Genomic DNA, 18573 nt, shown 5'->3' with positions numbered 1-18573 from the left:
CTATAGGCTGAGACTTGAAGTCTTTCCAGCTTATAAGGGTTTCATTCTCCTGCGGACCTGAATTAGACTTATTGTTCTTATTTACTCATTTTCAGTCATGCTCAACTCTTCATGACCTCATTTAAGGTTTTCTTGGCAATTATACTGGAATGGTTTGCCATTTCCTTCTTTAGCTACATATATAGATGAGGAACTAAAGCAAGGTTAAGTGACTTGGCCAGGGTCACACAGTTAGTAAATCTCTGAGGCTGTATTTGAACTCATAAAGATGAGTCTTTCTAACTACAGGCCTGATGCTCTATCCATTGCACCACATTAACTGCTCTAAACTCTTCTAGAAGAACCTTTATATACAAATACCCAAAGCTACATCAAGCAATGACAGCACAGGTGTCCAGATGGAGAAATTTTTGTGATGAGCTGAAATAATAAGATAGCAAAGTTTTAAAATATGTGAGAAGGATCCAAATAGGATCTCTGTTGGTACTAATCAGCTTGGAGTGCCACTTTCTTTGTAAATTATAGAATTAGAGTTTTATCTGGGATAAATGTTTATTGCCTGACTGATTGACTGAGGCATTAACAGGTTGAGTGACTTGCCCTGTATCACACAGTTGGTTGATGTCAGCGATGGCAAATGAATTCAATCTGACTCCTCTTCACTCTTCAACCAGCTTTCTGGACACTGTGAGACCAGGGTCTCTTGGTTATTATTATTTTAATAATTAACATTAAGTAATTACAAAATCTTAATAAGAGAAAAGCTTGCATTTGAAATAGAAAGGAGGCAGCTTAAACTCTGGCCCTTGGGTACCATTAAGGTTTCAAGCAAATCCTGTAGCATTCTCTACCCTTCTTTCTCATATTTCTAGCCTTACCATAGCTGTGTTTGTTTCTCCTCTATGCTATTCCTCCCATTCCCTTCCTCTGATTGAGAAGATGAAAGGGAGAATAAGCCTAGTAAATAATGGCTAATCAGAGTTACATGAGTGTGATATCAGGGTTTACAGGAAACTCTGCAGTATATTGCTTAATTTTAATCTAATGGAAGAATGAAGCAAAGGAAAAAAACCCTATTTCCCTCTACCTGGATTGATTTCACAAACATGGTTTTGGTTTGTTTTTTTTTTTTTTTTGGCATTTTTGTAGCTACTCTGGTCTTGTAACCATTTCCTCCATTTTCACAATCTCTTTAGGTTTCTTCCCCCCTAAAATATTTCCCACATTTTGCATCTTCCTCCTTCTGAATTGATTATAAATATAAAGTCAAAAGATATATTAAAGGTCTAGTCCAATCTTCCCATTTTATAGATGGAGAAACAAAGATCCAGAGAGATTGCTATTTAAACAAGATCATACAAGTAGATAATGACAGAGCCAGGCTAGAGTTCCCTTTCCCTTAATTTCTGTCCCATGAGTTTTTCCTCTACCATTTTGATATGGCATATTATATCTTCTAGAGTCACAATGCTGGTCTGTGGCACAACTGAAAATACCATTCAGTAAACATTTGTAGAGTACCAGAGTATCAAGTTTTATATCTGGGCTGATTGGACCCTAAAAGGGAGTAAGATATCCTAATAACTGCCCCATAAAGCACTTGGCAAAGCACTTTATGTACACTCTGTCACTTAAACCTCACAGTGACCCTGTAAAACAACTAATACAGGTGACAAAACTTGCTATGTGGACTAAGTAATATCCCTAGGTCATATATCTAGGAAGGGGAAAGGAAAAGCTTTCAACCTATGATTAAATGATTTAAAGTCAAGCACATTGTACCCTATACCCTATATTTACCTCAATGATCTCTGAGTCTTCATTGAGCTCACTAGCTAGTATCAAAGGAAATAGGGTCCTTTCCAAATCACTATCATTTTTTTTTACAATAAGAACATGATAAGTGCTTGAGATTCATAATAAAATTTTATGTAAGGAGGAAAAGATGATTAAATACTTCCTCCATTCAAAGACTGCCCCATACCTCTGGACCTACCACCCAAAAGGCCTAAATTTTAATAGAAAGAACACTGGGCAAGGAGGAAGCATTAGCTGCTCATTGCTCTCTCCCTCTCACTATCTGTGCAACTTTCCACAACTCATTTCCTCTGCTTCATTTCTGAAGGAAATCATGGGGTAGATCTTAGATAATGTCTAAAATACCTTTGAAGTGATTTTGAAACTGCTTCAGAATGATGATATATAAATACATATAATTAGGTCATAGGAAGAAGAGAGGGTCAGCATTCAGTTAATTAAATGAACTTCTTTATTGGTGATGACATTAGATTAAGGTTTTTTTTAATAGTTCAGTAAATTGCATTTCCCACAAACTTCTTGACAAGTAGAAACCAAGATAGAAAAGTATAAGACAGTCCAGAGTCAATGGCTCTATAAGCTTTGCTTCTTAAAAGAGTTGAGGAATCCTGAAACAGAGTAGCCCCTTACTGAAAAGGTTTAACTAGACAGCCTCTACACCGAAGCTCTGGGTTAATCAGTCTGGGTTCTAGCCCTTTCAGTGGACTTTGAAGTCCATTTATCATGGTTCAGATACTAGGCTAAGCACTGGGAAAACAGGGACAGAAATGAAGCATTTCTTGCCTTCAACAAGATTATGACAGGAAAAACATTATATAGATTTCTGTATACATATATATAAATCTATAGATATTTTCTAGCTATCTATATAGATATGATAGATTTTGATAGATACATATAGATTTATATAGTTGATATATAGACACATATAGACATAGATATTTTGATATGTCTGCATATAGATATATACTATAGATATGTTATAACTCTATACATAGATATAGCTCTAAATGTAGATATAGATATTTTGATAGATCTATACCTGGATCTATAGATATAGATATTTTGTAGATTTACATATAGATCTATAACTATAGAGATTTTAATAGATCTATACATGGATCTATGGATATAAATATTTTGACAGATATACATATAGACCTATAAATATAAATACTCTGATATATAGATATAAATATTTGTATAAATATAAATACATATAAATATTTTATAGATGTAAATACATTTATATCTATATAGATATTTTGATAAAGATAGAGTTCTATATCTATTTTCATAGCAATAGACATAAAGATCTTCATATACCTATAAATATATTGATATCATTTATAAACATGTATATACAATATCTACAAAATGATCATAGGGTAGCTAGGGAGAAGAAAGATAGCCCTCTTGTTGACACACTAATAGACAAAGAGAAAATTTAAGTATGCTCATTGTGACACAAAATAATTTATCTCTTTTTAAGAAAGATAGCTCTTCAGCCATATTGTTTATAGTCAGTGAGTCAAAATCCTATGTAGAAGTTACTGTGCTAAGCACTAAGGTTACAAAGAAAAACAAAATCATCATCCCTTCCCTCAAGATTCTCGAAGACAAAATGGGGGAGACTACATGTAAACAAACATGTACTAAGAAACATTATACAAAATAAATCAAAAAAAAAGTCCATAGAAGAAAGACACTATCATTAAGTAGCATTTGGGAGAGATGAGAATTTGAGGGAAGCCAAGGAAGCGAGGAGGCAGAAATGGGGAGGTAGGAACTTCCAGTCAATGGTAAACAGCTAGTGAAAATGCTCAGAATTGGGAGGTGAGAATGTCATATTCAAGGACCAACAAGGAAGTCAGTATTGAATGTTAGAGTCCATTGAAGGTAATGTAGTCTAAGATGACTAAAAAGCCAGGAAGGAGCCAAGGCTTTTGAAGCCAAATAGAGGTTTTTATATTCAATCTTGGAGGAAATAGGAGAGTTGACAAGATCAGACTGGCTTTTACCTGCCTACCCTTGTAAGAACCTCATGATGCTTTCCACAACTGACCTTTTTGTATATTAAGCAAAGTTATCCTGAAAGGTATCTTAGAACATAAAAACATTTTAGCTCAAATGGAACTTAGGACATGGATTGTTAATGCTGAAAGGGACCTGGAATATAAAAAAATAGAATATTAGAATTGAAAGAACTCCCAGAGATCATCTCATCCAAATCTTTCATCTCAGAGATGAGGAAACAGAAGACTCAGGAATGATAGTTGCTGCTCAGGCTTATACATCTACCTAGAAATAGAACTCAGGTCTCACCCTACCAGGCAAGTTCTCTTTCCATTAAACTATGATTACCTCTTTATGCATGCATTGCATAAAGAGGCATAGTAGTATAGTAGACAGAAAGATCTATCATCCAGGAACCAGAAAGACCTGGGTTCAACATACTCTGGATGCTCACTCTCAGTGGGTAGATAAGTCTTTAAGGCTGTACATTACAGAGAAGATGCTGACCCACTAGGACAGAGTTTCTTCATTTTTAGAAGTTCTCTGGACTCATGAATTCACAAGTCAGGTATATATCATTATTTTAAATGAATGAGAGTACCTGCCTGGACAGTCCTAGTCCTTGTGTTCTGAGCTCTGCTATTGGTACATTAAAAGATCTCAAGGGCAAGGAGTATTTTTGCTCTTGTGTTTATATCTATCCCTAGCACTTGGGACAGTGCTTGGCAGATAGAATAAACTCAACAGACATGATTTTTTTCAATTCATTAATTCATTCATGCTTTGTTCACTCATTCATCCATTAATTTGTTCATTCATCCATTCATTTATCCATGAACTTAACCAAATCCTGACTCTTATATAACCCCTGTGTGACCCAAGAAAGTCATTTAATTTTTACCCTTATCTATAAAATGGAAATAACAATGTAAGTGCTGCTTTCTTCAAAGCATTTTTGTGAGGAAAACAGTCTATAAATCTTGAATTGATACATAAATGTGAATTATTGCTAGATTAGATTATTATTTTATTATTTGCCTTTATAGAGAAGAACATCTGGTTACCTTACAGATGGCCACCTACTCATATTTTGAAACTGTTTCTACCTTTTTTGAGCTGTTTCTACTTGAGAGAACATTTCTTAGATCACACTACAATAGGAATGTAGTTTATTTAAAAACTGAAAAAGAGCACTTATTGCAACAAATGTTGAGATATATCTTGAAGTCCTCAGCCAAAAATAAGTATTTTAAGGGAATTAGATGGAGGACAAGTTCCAGAACCATAGAATGTTGCAATAAGTAGTAAGTGACCATGGAAATCGTTTATTTTAAGCTCTAGAAAAGCCTATCCTTTTAGTAATAATCAATTACATTTTATTAAGTTTCTACAAAGTGCCAGAAATTGTGCTAAGTACAAAGTTTATAAGAAAAAGACTTTCAGATACAATTACCTGTATGATCTTGGGAAAGTCAAGTGACAACTTCAAATGCTTCAAAAAATACAGATAGAGATAGCTATAGATATAAACAAAAGCTAATTTTGTGAGTTTCTGTTTCCTCATTTATCAAATGGGTAGAATAATCCCTATCCTTTCTATTTCTCAGGATGGGGATGCAGGGAAATTGAGGAAAATGCTTTGGATCTTCCAGGGACTCTACAGAGGTGTAATAATTATAACACCTGATTATTTTATATTTAGTACTATACATTTGAGAGTTGTGTTCTGTTCTCATTCACATAAGGAGAGGGAATTGTGGCTTATCAGAGTAAGCTCTGACTACTAAATTGGTAAAAATCTGAGTTCAAGAGCTGTCTATGACTTGTACTGACTGTGTAAGCTTCAGCAGTTCACTTAATGCAATGCTCTTAAAATCAGAAATTGCAGAAGTGCCAGTTTATATTGGTAGAATTTCCTCACTTGAACCTCTCAATCCCAATAAAATCACAGGCCCACTCAAAAAATTCATAGAACTCTTTCAGTCTTGCAAAATGAATTTCTCCTCCAACAGCCCACCCAAAGTTCCTTTGTATTGAGCTACTTATAGAATCCTGAGTCAGAAAATCCTGGGTTCAAATTCTGTCTTAGATACTAAAAGGGTTAAGGATCCCAAGGCAGAAAAGATAGAATGTTAGAAGCTATAATGAGATAAAGAAATTTCATAGAAGGTTATGGAATATTATTGCTCTGTAAGAAATGACCAGCAGGAGGAATACAGAGAGGCTTGGAGAGACTTACATCAACTGATGCTAAGTGAAACGAGCAGAACCAGAAGATCACTGTACACTGCAACAACAATACTGTATGAGGATGTATTCTGATGGAAGTGGAAATCTTCAACATAAAGAAGATCCAACTCACTTCCAGTTGATCAATGATGGACAGAGGTAGATACACCCAGAGAAGAAACACTGGGAAGTGAATGTAAATTGTTAGCACTAATATCTGTCTGCCCAGGTTACTTATACCTTCGGATTCTAATGTTTATTGTGCAACAAGAAAATGGTATTTACACACATGTATTGTATCTTGGTTATATTGTAACACATGTAAAATGTATGGGATTGCCTGTCAACGGGGGGAGGGAGTAGAGGGAGGGGGGGGTAATTTGGAAAAATGAATACAAGGGATAATATTATAAAAAATATATAATAAAATTTTAAAAAAAAGAAATGACTGGTATTAAAAAAAATTTAAAAAAAAAGAAATTTCATAGTTCATTGAAAATGGAGCACTTGTGGATAATAACAAAACCGAAAGTAAGAACAAGTTATTTAACCTCAGTCATTCTCAATTTCCTCATCTACAAAAATGTGTATAATATCAGTACCTACTTCACAGGGTTATTATGCAGACTAATTGAAGTATGTGTAAAGTATTTTGTTTTTTTTAAAAGTATTTAAAACGATATAAATGCTATCATCATCGTGTATATATGCCTGCAAGGATAACTAGGCGCCACAATGGATAGAATGCCAGGCTCAAATCTGACCTCAAAATTTACTAGATGCATGACTCTGGACACTTAACCTGTTTGCCTCAGTTTCCTAATTTGTAAAATGTGTTAGAGGAGGAAATGGAAAAACATTCAAATATCTTTGCCTAGAAGAATCAGATGTGACTGGACAACAATAGAAATGAAATATACTTATACAAATACTTGTTATCTCCCATTAAAATATAAGCTTTTTGAAAATCAGAATTGTTTCATTATCTCTATATTCTCAGCAGCTAAAATTGTATGTGGTACAATATGCTTATTTATTGATTAATCAACTCATTTATTGATAAAACCTTATCGCTGCATAAAAAGGAGTGAAAACTCAATTTTCAAAAGGAGACTCATTAGACAACTGGACTTTTCACTTAAATTTTTTCATGCCATGTAGAGGGCTGGAACTTGGAGAAGTATATACTTGAAACAAGGATATTTACAATAAGGTATTAATTCAGTGGAATTGATGATCTGATGGTTCTCTAATATACATATACTTAGTACTTAGCACAGTGAGAATGGTTCTCTAGTTCACACATATTCAATATGCTATAATGATGTAATTGTAATAGGGTATTTAAGGGCTGAAAGGACTGGAAATAAGACATTCCATTTTTGACCATCTTCCTGGTAGTTCTCCTGCCTCCTGTACTCTTCCACTAAGATCAAGGCTGGTCCTGAGGTCCTCTAGAAAGCTAGTCTGAACATTACAATGCCACTTTTATTTCTTTGTAATTTTTAAATTAACAAAAATTAATTTTCTCTCTAATCTATCTTCCTCCCCCAAACCCTAGAAAAATAAAACTTTTTTTTAACAAATATAGATAATTAAATAATAAAACAAATTCCTATATTGAACATGTCCAAAAATGTATATTTTATTTGACATCTTGAATTCATCTCTAATCATGCAGAAAATAGGTAGATTGATCATTGGTCCTCTGGAATCATGTCTGCTAAGTCATTAAATCTTTCAAGTTCATTGATTTTTTTTTAAATACAATATTGTTCTAATAATATAAATTACTTCACTGTGTGTCAATTTATAACCAAGTCTAAAACCATATCCTTTGTTATTTCTTCTGACACAATGAGGGGAGAGGGAGAATTTATAGAGCATTTACTATGTGCCGGAACCCACACGGATCACTGTCTTATGGTGGAGAGTCTTGCATATCTCAATGAAACTATGAACTATCCATGCAAGGTTATCCAAGACAGACAGGTCATAGTGGAGATTCTGTCAAAAGGTGATCCACTGAAAAAAGAAATGGCAAATGCCAAGAAAATTCTATGGCTCTTGGATAAACTTCAGGAGATAGTAGCGGACAGAAAGACTGGGTATGCTATATAGTCCACATGGTCACAAAATGTCAGACAATTGAATAACAATAACAAATGTGCAGGCACTTTTCTAAGCACTTTACAAATCTTATCTCGTGATCAATGCAATAGTATTCACTTATAATTTTATATTATAAATCTACTTTAAAAAATCTGTTGTTTCAGTCTGGAGTTGCTGGATGATGTCCAATATGCCTTTGGGCTGCCCTTCCATCCTCAATATGAACAGCAGTTTACTCTGGAAGAAAAAAGTCTGTCACTGAAAATCATGCAGTACTTTGCCAACTTCATCAAGACTGGGTAAGCATATAACTCTCCTGTGTGTCTAAAGGGCAATTCTGTAGCTCTAATCCACAGCAGCAAACAATGTACTCCCAGAACAAAGAGCTCCCATTTGCCCTCAATGGATTATATCTTTAGCCAGCCAAAGTCAGAGTGGGGGAGGTCTCTAGGGTACCTGCCATTCTGTCCCCTCCCGGCCTGTGCATATCATGGGAATTACTGATTCTTAAGAAAGAATGTAAGTCCTCTATGTCACACTCATTCATGCTCTAGCAGACACTTCAGAGATTTTCTCTCACTGACAGATGGTGACCCAGATAGAAGATCAAACAAACAAATAGAAAAAAAAAATAGACATATCATGAAGTCAATATTCCCCTGTTTAGCTCAGCCACAGCCCTATGGGTGAATTAGTATGAAAACAAAATTCCCACGGGCTTACAGAGGACTTAATTGTTATTGTTTAGTTGTATCCAATTCTTTGTGACCTCTTTTTAGGATTTTCTTGCCAAATGTACTGAAGTGGGTTGCCATTTCCTTCTTCAGCCCATTTTACAAATGCGGAGACTGAGGCAAACAGTTAAGTGACTTGCCCAGGGGTTTACAAGTAGTAAATATCTAAGGTCAAATTTAAATTCAGGTTCTCTTTACTCCAAGTTGCACTATGCCATCTATCTGCCCTCAACAGAGGGTACTGATGGTTCAATAGTATAATTAAAAAAAGAATTAGTTCTTGTTATATTTCTGTGACCTGTGTAGCCTAAAGCAAATCATCTTTGCTTTCCTTCTTTCCTCCCTTCTTTATATCCTTCCATCTTTCCCTTTCTTTCTTTGTTCCTCCTTCCCTTCTTCCTTCCTTTTTCTTCCTTCTTTCTTTCCTTCTTTCTTTTTCTTTTTTCTTTCCTTTTCTTTTCTTTTCTTTTCTTTTTTTTTTTTTTGAGATTCATCTTCCTATCTCAGGCTATTACCACTCATGTTTCCATCCACTACCAATTCCATTAGAATGGGAGCTTTAGTATGTTCCATCTCAAACATAGACCAGTCAGTTTACTCTGCCTTAGGCAGCTGAACGGTGCCCCATTTGTGAGAGTTTACCATATTAGTGCTAGATTTAATGTGGACACAGATTGACTTTAGTCTTACTGAAGCTCAGATTCTCTAAGCTTAAATACTCCATCAGCCTCAGCCTGCTTGTAATAAGGTTCTTAAGTATATGCATCACACACAACTCATGCTAATTATCTGAATCTTAGTTTCCCCATCTGTAAAAAGAGAAAGTTGGACTAACTGATCTCTAATATCTTTAGTGATTAACTCCTATTTTCTTCCAGAAATCCCAATTATCCTTATGACTTCTCCAGGAAGGTACTAGAGACTACAAACTTTTGGCCAGAATTCCTTCCCCATGCTAATGGAGATAATTATAAAGAATTTAGCCCTGGACTTCCAAATCACCAGGGCCTGAAAAAAGCTGAATGCTCCTTCTGGTCCAAGTACATCCAGACACTGAAAGCATCAACAGGTAAATGCAGTAGATGTGGGAAACAGTTTCAAACAGGATGTTGTTAGTCATGTCACCAAGTCAAGCCAACAAGCATTTATAAAATGCCTACTAAATGCCAACACAAAAGCAAAAATAAAATTCAGTCCTGAAATCTCTCTGTAACTTTGTAAGTTGTCTTTGACACTTTAGTTGGATTCATAATCTGCTCTCCAAATTTAAGAAAATGATCCTCAGCTGACTCACATCAAGTCCATAGATGTGCCTTTCCAACATGGTATGACCAGTCAGCACTTAATAACAAATAGCATTTATAGAGAGCAAGAAGCACTTTAAAATATCTTATTTGATCTTCACAGGCCACTGGAAAGATAGGTGCTACTGTTATCCCCCATTTAAAAGGAAACTGAAGTAAAAAGCAAATGCCCAGGATCCCAAATCTAAATTTGCTAAATTTGCTAAAAATGCTAAGATTGCATTTTAACCAAAGTCTCTCTTGAATCGGGGTCTAGTGCTCCAACTGCTACATTTCAACTAACTAAACACAGTTATATGATGATGAATAAGTTGCTGTATCAAATCATAGACTGGTAATGAAAACTATAAAGTACTAAACCATTGGAAGATAGTAATATTACTTCTGTATCAACCAGTTTGTGAAACTGGGCAAGTCATTTTCCCTAAGTAAACTTTGATTTCTTCATTTGGATAGGATGATCTCTGAATTCCTTTTCAAAAACATATTCTATGATTCTAAAAATGATGATGACAGTGATGGTGAAAACTAACATTTTCATAACACTTCCAGGTTTACTAAACACTTTGTAGCACTAAGTGGGATTTTCTATGTAGTGAAGTAACTCTGGGATTGGATATGGAGAGAGCCTTAGTTGTAGAATCTAGATTTAATTCAGAAGTCATCAATTTACATCCTGCTTTTGAAAGTTACTGCCTCTAACTTTGGCAAATTATTTTGCTCCTCAGACCTCAGTTTACTTATTTAAGATAAGCCAGTTGGACTTGATGGTCTTTTGTTATGGGCCAGAACTCTGAATTTGAAACTAGGATTCTTACAAAGTGTTAAGTCAGTAGAATTGATGAGACAATGGTTATCTAGTTTAGCATGGTGCTTAATAGTTCTCTAAGTAAGTTAAGTATAATTGATTTAATCTTACAACAAATAATGGTTTCCTACTGATATAATGATTGGTTTATACTCAGTGTGAGTATATAAGCTGGGAACCTCAGCTAGATTCTTTCAGAGCTAGAGAAGACAAAGGACTGGGGGCAGGAGCTCAAGCTCTCAGAACCAAGGAGAGAGAATTTCAATCCCATCTTCAGTCAGGCTCCTGGTGGCAGGCTGTCCTTCATTTTCTCCACTGAAACCAAAACTCTGGAAGGCCTTTAAGAAAGCTGCCTAGCCCCAGGCAAGGAGACAATAAAGGATTTGGACTTTAACTCCTGGCTACTCTTGTGGTGATTACTGAACTGAAAGGAAGGCTATTTCCAGACCTCCAAGACCTCCAGACAACCAAATAAGAACATTACAATCTCTGAAGGAACAACCATTTCCAAATTCCTTTGGTCATATGATCCCAAAAAAGGAAGTTTCTATGGAGTAGATAAGTAGGATTTCAAAGAACAGAAAAGAAATGTAAGCTCTTCAAGCTGAGGAATAGAATGAACAAAGGTATCAAGGTCAGAGAGAGCATTTCTAAGAAAGCTTCTAATATAAGACCATGAAAAAGGAGGCAGAGGAGAAAGCAGAAAATCCCCAAATACTACCAGATAAGGGAGTTTATATTGTCAGTGACTATATAGAATAGTGAACATCTTGTTAATGTAAGCCAAACATGTTATATCTTTGTTATGTTAGCCCTAGCTCTCCTGGATGGCTCTGTCCCTAGGAACACTGGTCTGATGATACTTATATCCATAGCCATTTGCCTTTACCACCACTTTGTAACACCTTCATGGGCTAGGAACTAAGTCTCAACTCTTCCTGGTCAGATGCTGAAGCAAATAGAAGAAAGCACTGGCTACAAGTCTGATTAGTGGAAAGATCCTAGGATGAGATATCAGAAAACCTGGGTTTCTGAATTCTGGATCTGCCATATATTAGCTGTGTAACAATGAGTAAATCATCTTTGTCATTTGGGAGATAAGATGCTAGACTCTATAATTTATCAAGTCCCTTCCAGCTATGACATTACCAAAGTTCTATGTTCTACCATTCTGTGTTCTAAGGTCTCTTCTGGCTTTAACATTCTTTCAGTTCTCTTCCACATCTGCTTCTGAGTAGTCACATTATTCTCTGTTTGTCTTCTTGTTTCAGGTGGAACTGAGGATCAGCCACCTTTGGCAGTAGAAGAGGATCCTGTGAGGATTGAGGAACAACCCAGTGTCCCTGAGGAGGGCCAGAAAAGCTACAGCAAATGATGACAATATCATATTTAGAATCAATGACTTATATTATGTTTAGCTACATCGCATTTATCAAGATCTCCCTGCCCGATTACTTTACCATATATCTTTATGTCTCTAATAACCTAGTCACAATTCATCCTGCATAAATAAAAAATGTACATAAAAAAGTATGATTGTGAGTCGGGTTCCTTTAAAAGAGATTATCTATTACATACCTCAATGTATTTTTGATTCCAGTCTTCCATTCATCCAGAATATTTCTGAGCAAACAGCTTTGCTCATTTGCCTGATCTCAGTTAGTGACCAGGAAAGGTGATGGAGGAGAATTAAAACTATTTCAGATAAAAGAGGAAATGACTGAGGATCTTTTAAATATATCATTGTATTAAAGCAATACATGCCAATTGCCTCACAAATAGGGAGAAACCAGCCCCTTCCTCTAGTTTGGTTGTGGATTCTGAATACAGTGGGAGGCATATTTTTTAAAATTAAGTTTTATTGTTGATCAGTCATGTCTAACTCTCCATGACTCAAATTTCTCCAGCTCATTTTACAGATGAGGAAACTGAGGCAAACAGAGTTAAATGATTTGTTCAAGTCACATAGCCAATTTCGAATTGGATGAAATATTAGGTTCTTTCCAAGTGGGAAGAGGGAAAGTGAACAGGTACAATTCCCTGAATTCAGATAGATAAGGAGGTGTCCCACTCCAATGTCTGTGAACAATCAGAGGAACACAGAAGCAATAATTGATGGGTCAGCATAGGGCAGTTTTCACATAAGACTCATAGGTTCATTGAGAAACACAATTGTGAGAACATGCTTTGCATCAGTCTTTGGGTCTGATGGGTTTCTGGTCAGCATAAATTTGTTAAGGGTCTCTAAGTAGCGGATAAGGATAATCCAGCTTTCCAGTCATGCAGGCTGAGCTTCAAACAATGCAATATGGTTTTCTCCAAATTCTAGAGTTGAATAAAGTTTTCCCCCAAAGCAGAATTGAGTTATTATTATTATTCAATTCTTCCCATAATTTAAGAGAAACTAAGCTAACTCCAGAGTTGTCACAAGATAGATTCAACATATTTCACTCAGTTCCCACAATTAACTACTTGCTGTCTCAATTCCTTCAAAATTGATCAAGAAATCAGATTTTGAGCAAATAATCTAAGTATTCCCAATATGCTTCTTCATGTGTAAATAGAGAACCATATTTCTACCTTGTTGACACTATAAGGTTATTGTGAAAATTAACAAGGTAATGGGCATGAATGAACTTTATCATGAATAAAGCACCAGACTGATATTATTGACTAGATTATTGATGGTCCCAACTCTGCTTCTAACTCCCTAGGGGTGGCTGGCAAAGTCCTTTAACTGCTTTAGTTTTCTTCTTTGTACTTGGAGAAGCTGGCCCTTTTTGTTCATTTTTTAAAAATTAATGACAGAGATGAAGGCACAGATGCCTTTGCCTATCAGATTTTTAGACATCTTGAAGTTGAGAGGGACAACTAACAAGTTGGATAACTGAATTATGTTCCAAATATATCTGACAGACTCGAAGAATGAGTTGTCACATTATATTTAATAAACATAGTTTAATTCTTGAATTTTAAGTCAGCTATACAAAATACAAATCAAAAAACCATGGCGAGGCACTAATTTGTGGAATAATGACCTGGGAGTTCACGGAATCATAGATTTATGTTGTCTCTAACATTAGATTGTAAGCTCCTTGAAGGCAAGGACTATCTTTTACTTCTCTTTGTATTCCTAGCACAGTGCTTAGCACATAATAGGTGTTTAATAAATGTCTGTTTATTGATCTATTTAGAATTGGAAGAGATTATGTTTATAAAAGATCTAGTTTAACTACCCTGTTTTACATACAGGCATTGTGGTTTCCTGGGGGGGAATTATAAGAGCTACTCAATGTCACACAAGTAGTAAGTGGCAGAGATTAATTTTAAAACCATGTCCTCTTGATTTCATAACCATAAAATGCTTTAACAGCATTTTACCATTTGTAAAATATGTAATTCATAGCAAATCTTTGAGATAAATAGTCCAAGTCTTGCTATTTTCATTTTTATAGGTGAGGGAAACAATTTTCAAATAAATTAAATAGTTTGACCGAGGTCATACAAAAGTTAGGGTAGGGATTTGAACTCTCTCCTGTCTTTAATCTAGTGCTCTTCCCAATGTGTCATAGTATTTTAGCTGACTAAAAGCTCAGTGGCCTATAAGATGGCAGTCCAAAAAATGGAGTCCTTATACTCCATTCACGAAAACACAATGTCTAGAGGAAAGATAGTGATGATTCTACTATCCCATAGGCCTGGTCAAATACATCTATAAATAAACTACTTTTAGTTCTGGGTGCTATATTTTTAAAAAGATATTGTTATGAAGATAGAGCACATACAGATAAGGCACATGGAATGATATAATGACTTGAAAACAAGCTATATGAGTATGTTTTCCAATTTAAAAAAAATTGTTGTTAAAGGTATTGAAGCTATGTAGTATAGAGATGATTTTAGTGAATGTGATTATTTCTTTCAAATATTTAAATTGGAACTTTAGAAATAATGGGGACATTTGTCAAGAGGTACTCCATATAAGGGAAGTATTTCTTAATGAGCACACTCTAAAAATAAAATGGGGCATCTTCAGAGGTAAATGAGTTTCCCATAAATGGAGAGCATAAAGCAGAAGTCAGATAAACCACTTCTCAGGAACAGTGTAGAAAAGATTCTTGTATAGAAGGCCCATGGTGCCAAGATTTTATCTACAAAGCCTCTTCACTTTAGTGGAAACCTAAGTGAATCACAACAGAGAATAGAAATCTATTGTTTAAAAGGGTATCAAAGAAGCCACCCCAAGGTCAAATTTGGAAGAGGCTTATTACAGCAGATTTATTGATCACAGAAGTTCAAATATTACAAGTTAAATCATATCCCACCTTTCTCCAAATATGATGAATGTAGTTTTATTTAATGTGATAAATTAAGAAACTGGGTTTCTGCCTCTCTCCATTACTAGGACTTTAAAGGGGGTTCCTTGTTTAAAGTATCTTGTGGAATTATCCTATTTGGGATGATCCATTGTTATCTTCTTCCATTAGTGTGACTAATGAAGAACTGATTATTTTTAAAGAGCTAGATTTGGTAATGAGAGTAATAGTCAAAAGAGCATCAGCTATAATTCTCCTAGTGCCTCAGGCATTCTTTGATGCATTCAAAGACCCTCAGAGTATGGCATGTTCTAGTCTAAGAGGGCAGAATGCTGGCACTAGGAGCCAGGGCTATCTTGGTAGTCTGTCATATGAAACAAATTCTTCAGCTTGGGGATAGGAAACAGTGGAGAGAAGGGGGAAAGGAAGATGAATCATCTTCCAGGAAGGGTAGGGAGGGCATAAACCAATCACCACTGAACTTGCAGCTGGTCCCAGATAACCCAAGTATTGCCAATTTCCAGGCAAAGAGGGACTCTGGAAAACCTGCCCAGGTTGGATGAAACCATGATAGGGGGATGACATTGGCAATAATTTATTGGGTGATAGTGCAGGGTTTAGCAAAAGGGATGAGGGTGGGGAGAAACAGTGACACAACAAAAGGAAGAAGTCTGCCATAGGGAAGAAGCATATTCCCTTGAGCATCATTCTCTGGAGCAAAGTTACAATCATCCTATGTGAGTTATGGCTCTATGCTGCTGTCTTGTTTGCACCAGACTATAGTCCTAGTTGAATCCCAGTTTAAACATTCCAGTTTCCTCATAGATAAAGTAGGAACGATCATGATTTCATCAATTATATCACTGCAATGTTGCAAATCAATCACTTCATAAAATTTAAAGAATTATTTAAACATCATTTCAATTTATGAATAAATCACATTCCATTCACCTTCAGAATGATTCTAAGTCATCAGACTTTCAACAACCCAGAAAATGTTTACATTTCTCTTAAAGGTCAGACACTTATTGTGAAGGGTTCAGAGGAATCCTCCATAGGGATTTCAACCATATTAATGCTGAGCTCAATGACCTTGGAAAGAAGGAAAAATAAACTCCAGATGGACAAGTTGTGGGGAAAATGAAAGGAACCTGCAACTGTGCATACAATTTACAATTATGTGCAAAGCATGATCAGAGATGTTACTCTGGGTTCTCCTTACAAGATAAGGGTTATCTTTGCTATTCTGAGTAGTACAATTATCCATGACTAGTCTGAAAAACTTATGATGAAAAATCCTATCCATATCCAGAGGAGAAACTTATTGTATCTGAATACTGTTATGGGCCAGAGCTCTGTACTTGAAACAAGGATTCTTACAAGGTGCTAACTAAGGGGAATTGATGAGACAATGGTTATCTAGTTTAGCATGGTCATTAATAGTTCTCTAGTTCAGTATGATTGATATAATCTTACAACAAATAATGGTTCCCTAGTGATATAATGATTGGCTTATACTCAGTATGATGAATGGATTTAACTGTAATAGAGCATATAAGCTGGGACAAACTCAGCAGGATTCATTCACTCTGTCTCACACCATTGTGATGGCAGGCTCTCCTTCTTCATTTTCTCCACTGAAACCAAGACTATGGAAGGCCTCCAAGAAAGCTAGCATGGACCCCACACAGGGAAATTACATTGTGAAGGAGATAATGAAAGATTAGAACTTTATCTTTGACTATTCTCATAGTGATTACTCTACTGAAAAGAAGGCCGCTCCAAAGACCTCTAGAAAACCAACCAGAACACTACAGAATACAGAGCATTAAAGCATTATCTCTTTCTTTTTCTCTCTCCCTCCTGCTCTCTGTCTCTATCTATCTTTTTCTCTCTCTGTTTTTGTCTCTATTATCTCTAACTCTTTGTCTCTGGCTATCTGTCTCTAACTTAATTTTTCTTAGGGATTTTTATTTTTATTAGGGTGGAAGATCTATGTTTTCTTTCACAAGTTGGCTTTTATGGAAATGTTTTTGCATAACTTCACAAGTGGTTTCTTAATTGTGGGTGGGGATAAGGGAGAGAACCTAGACCTCAAAATTTAAAAAAACAAATATAAAAGATGTTTGTTTTGAATGTAACTGGGGGAAAATATTAAATAAAATTAAAATTAAAAAACAAATTCAGAATAAAATAAATGTAAGGCAATTTTGAAAAAAATATGAGGTCTGTGTATGCTCATTTTTCCATCAATGTTCTCCATCAATTATTCAAGAGAATGGCTTACTTGTTAAAATCAGAAATTTCTTGGGTGAAAAGTATATTCAAAGAGTGTTCATGAGACTAGATATTGCTTATGCTGTTTCTAAAATACAAAAAGATGAGTTAATTCTTGAAGAAAATAATATTGAACTTGTATTAAACTCAGCTACTCTGATCCAACAGCCCACTGTGGTCAAAGGAAGGATATCAGAAAAATTTTAGATGGTATCTATGTTTCTGAGAAAGGCACACATTTGCGCTGATGAATAAGTTGGAAAGGATGCTGAATCATGTTATGAGAAGTCAATACTTATTCAAATACTAAAATAAAAATGCTTTTTTGTCAAAATAAATAAATCACTTTTTGTGGTTGGGAAGTAATTAGGGTTAAGTGATTTACCCAGGGCCACACAGGTATTGTCAAATATCTAAAGTTAGGTTTGAACTCAGGTCCTGCTGACTCTAGAGCTATGCCACTTAGCTGCCCCAAAAAGTCACTTCTGAATATTTAAAGTAATATGTAAACATAAGGAATTATTAATATCCTGAATTCCCTTGCACCTAGAAATCAGCAGCATCATGGGGCTAACCCTTTATTGATAAATAAAACACTGGTCCCATATTTTCCCAGCACAAGAAGGATCCAACATGCTCCCATTTCACCATCAACACCAAGTTTCCAGAAGTGAAAAGTCCCCTTTTATGATTAGCTAGCACTCATCTCCTGGCATCTTTGAGAAGTGCTCACCAAACATATCTGGAGTACAAAGACCAAATAAGAGAGATGGGAGCTATTAGGGTTATGTTATTTATTTTACATTTACAGAATTTTAAACTATCTAGATTTCTCATTCATAAAATGAAGGAACTGGACCAGATGTAAAATCCAATATCTCTTTCAACTCTAAATCGTAATCCAACTCTATCACTTTTCCAGATGAGGAAACTGAGGCCAAAAGAAGTTAATTGCCCAA

At 35.4% G+C, this 18573-nt stretch overlaps 1 protein-coding gene and 1 pseudogene across 1 annotated transcript in view; both read left to right on the top strand.

Annotated features, from left to right (window-relative positions):
• TG (thyroglobulin) overlaps window positions 1–12520 on the top strand; it is a 375444-nt gene extending 362924 nt beyond the window's left edge. The window contains 3 exon segments of the mRNA XM_074265101.1: window positions 8340–8474; window positions 9788–9978; window positions 12293–12520. Coding sequence (XP_074121202.1) covers window positions 8340–8474; window positions 9788–9978; window positions 12293–12396 — 430 coding nt within the window. The 3' untranslated portion in view covers window positions 12397–12520.
• Window positions 12521–16295: 3775 nt separating this feature from the next.
• On the top strand, window positions 16296–17862 carry LOC141548698 (large ribosomal subunit protein uL6-like; annotated as a pseudogene).
• Window positions 17863–18573: the final 711 nt, after the last annotated feature.

This window comes from Sminthopsis crassicaudata, chromosome 1 (assembly GCF_048593235.1).
Source record: "Sminthopsis crassicaudata isolate SCR6 chromosome 1, ASM4859323v1, whole genome shotgun sequence".
Classification (NCBI taxonomy): domain Eukaryota; kingdom Metazoa; phylum Chordata; class Mammalia; order Dasyuromorphia; family Dasyuridae; genus Sminthopsis; species Sminthopsis crassicaudata.
This window is presented reverse-complemented; position numbering and strand designations above follow the sequence as displayed.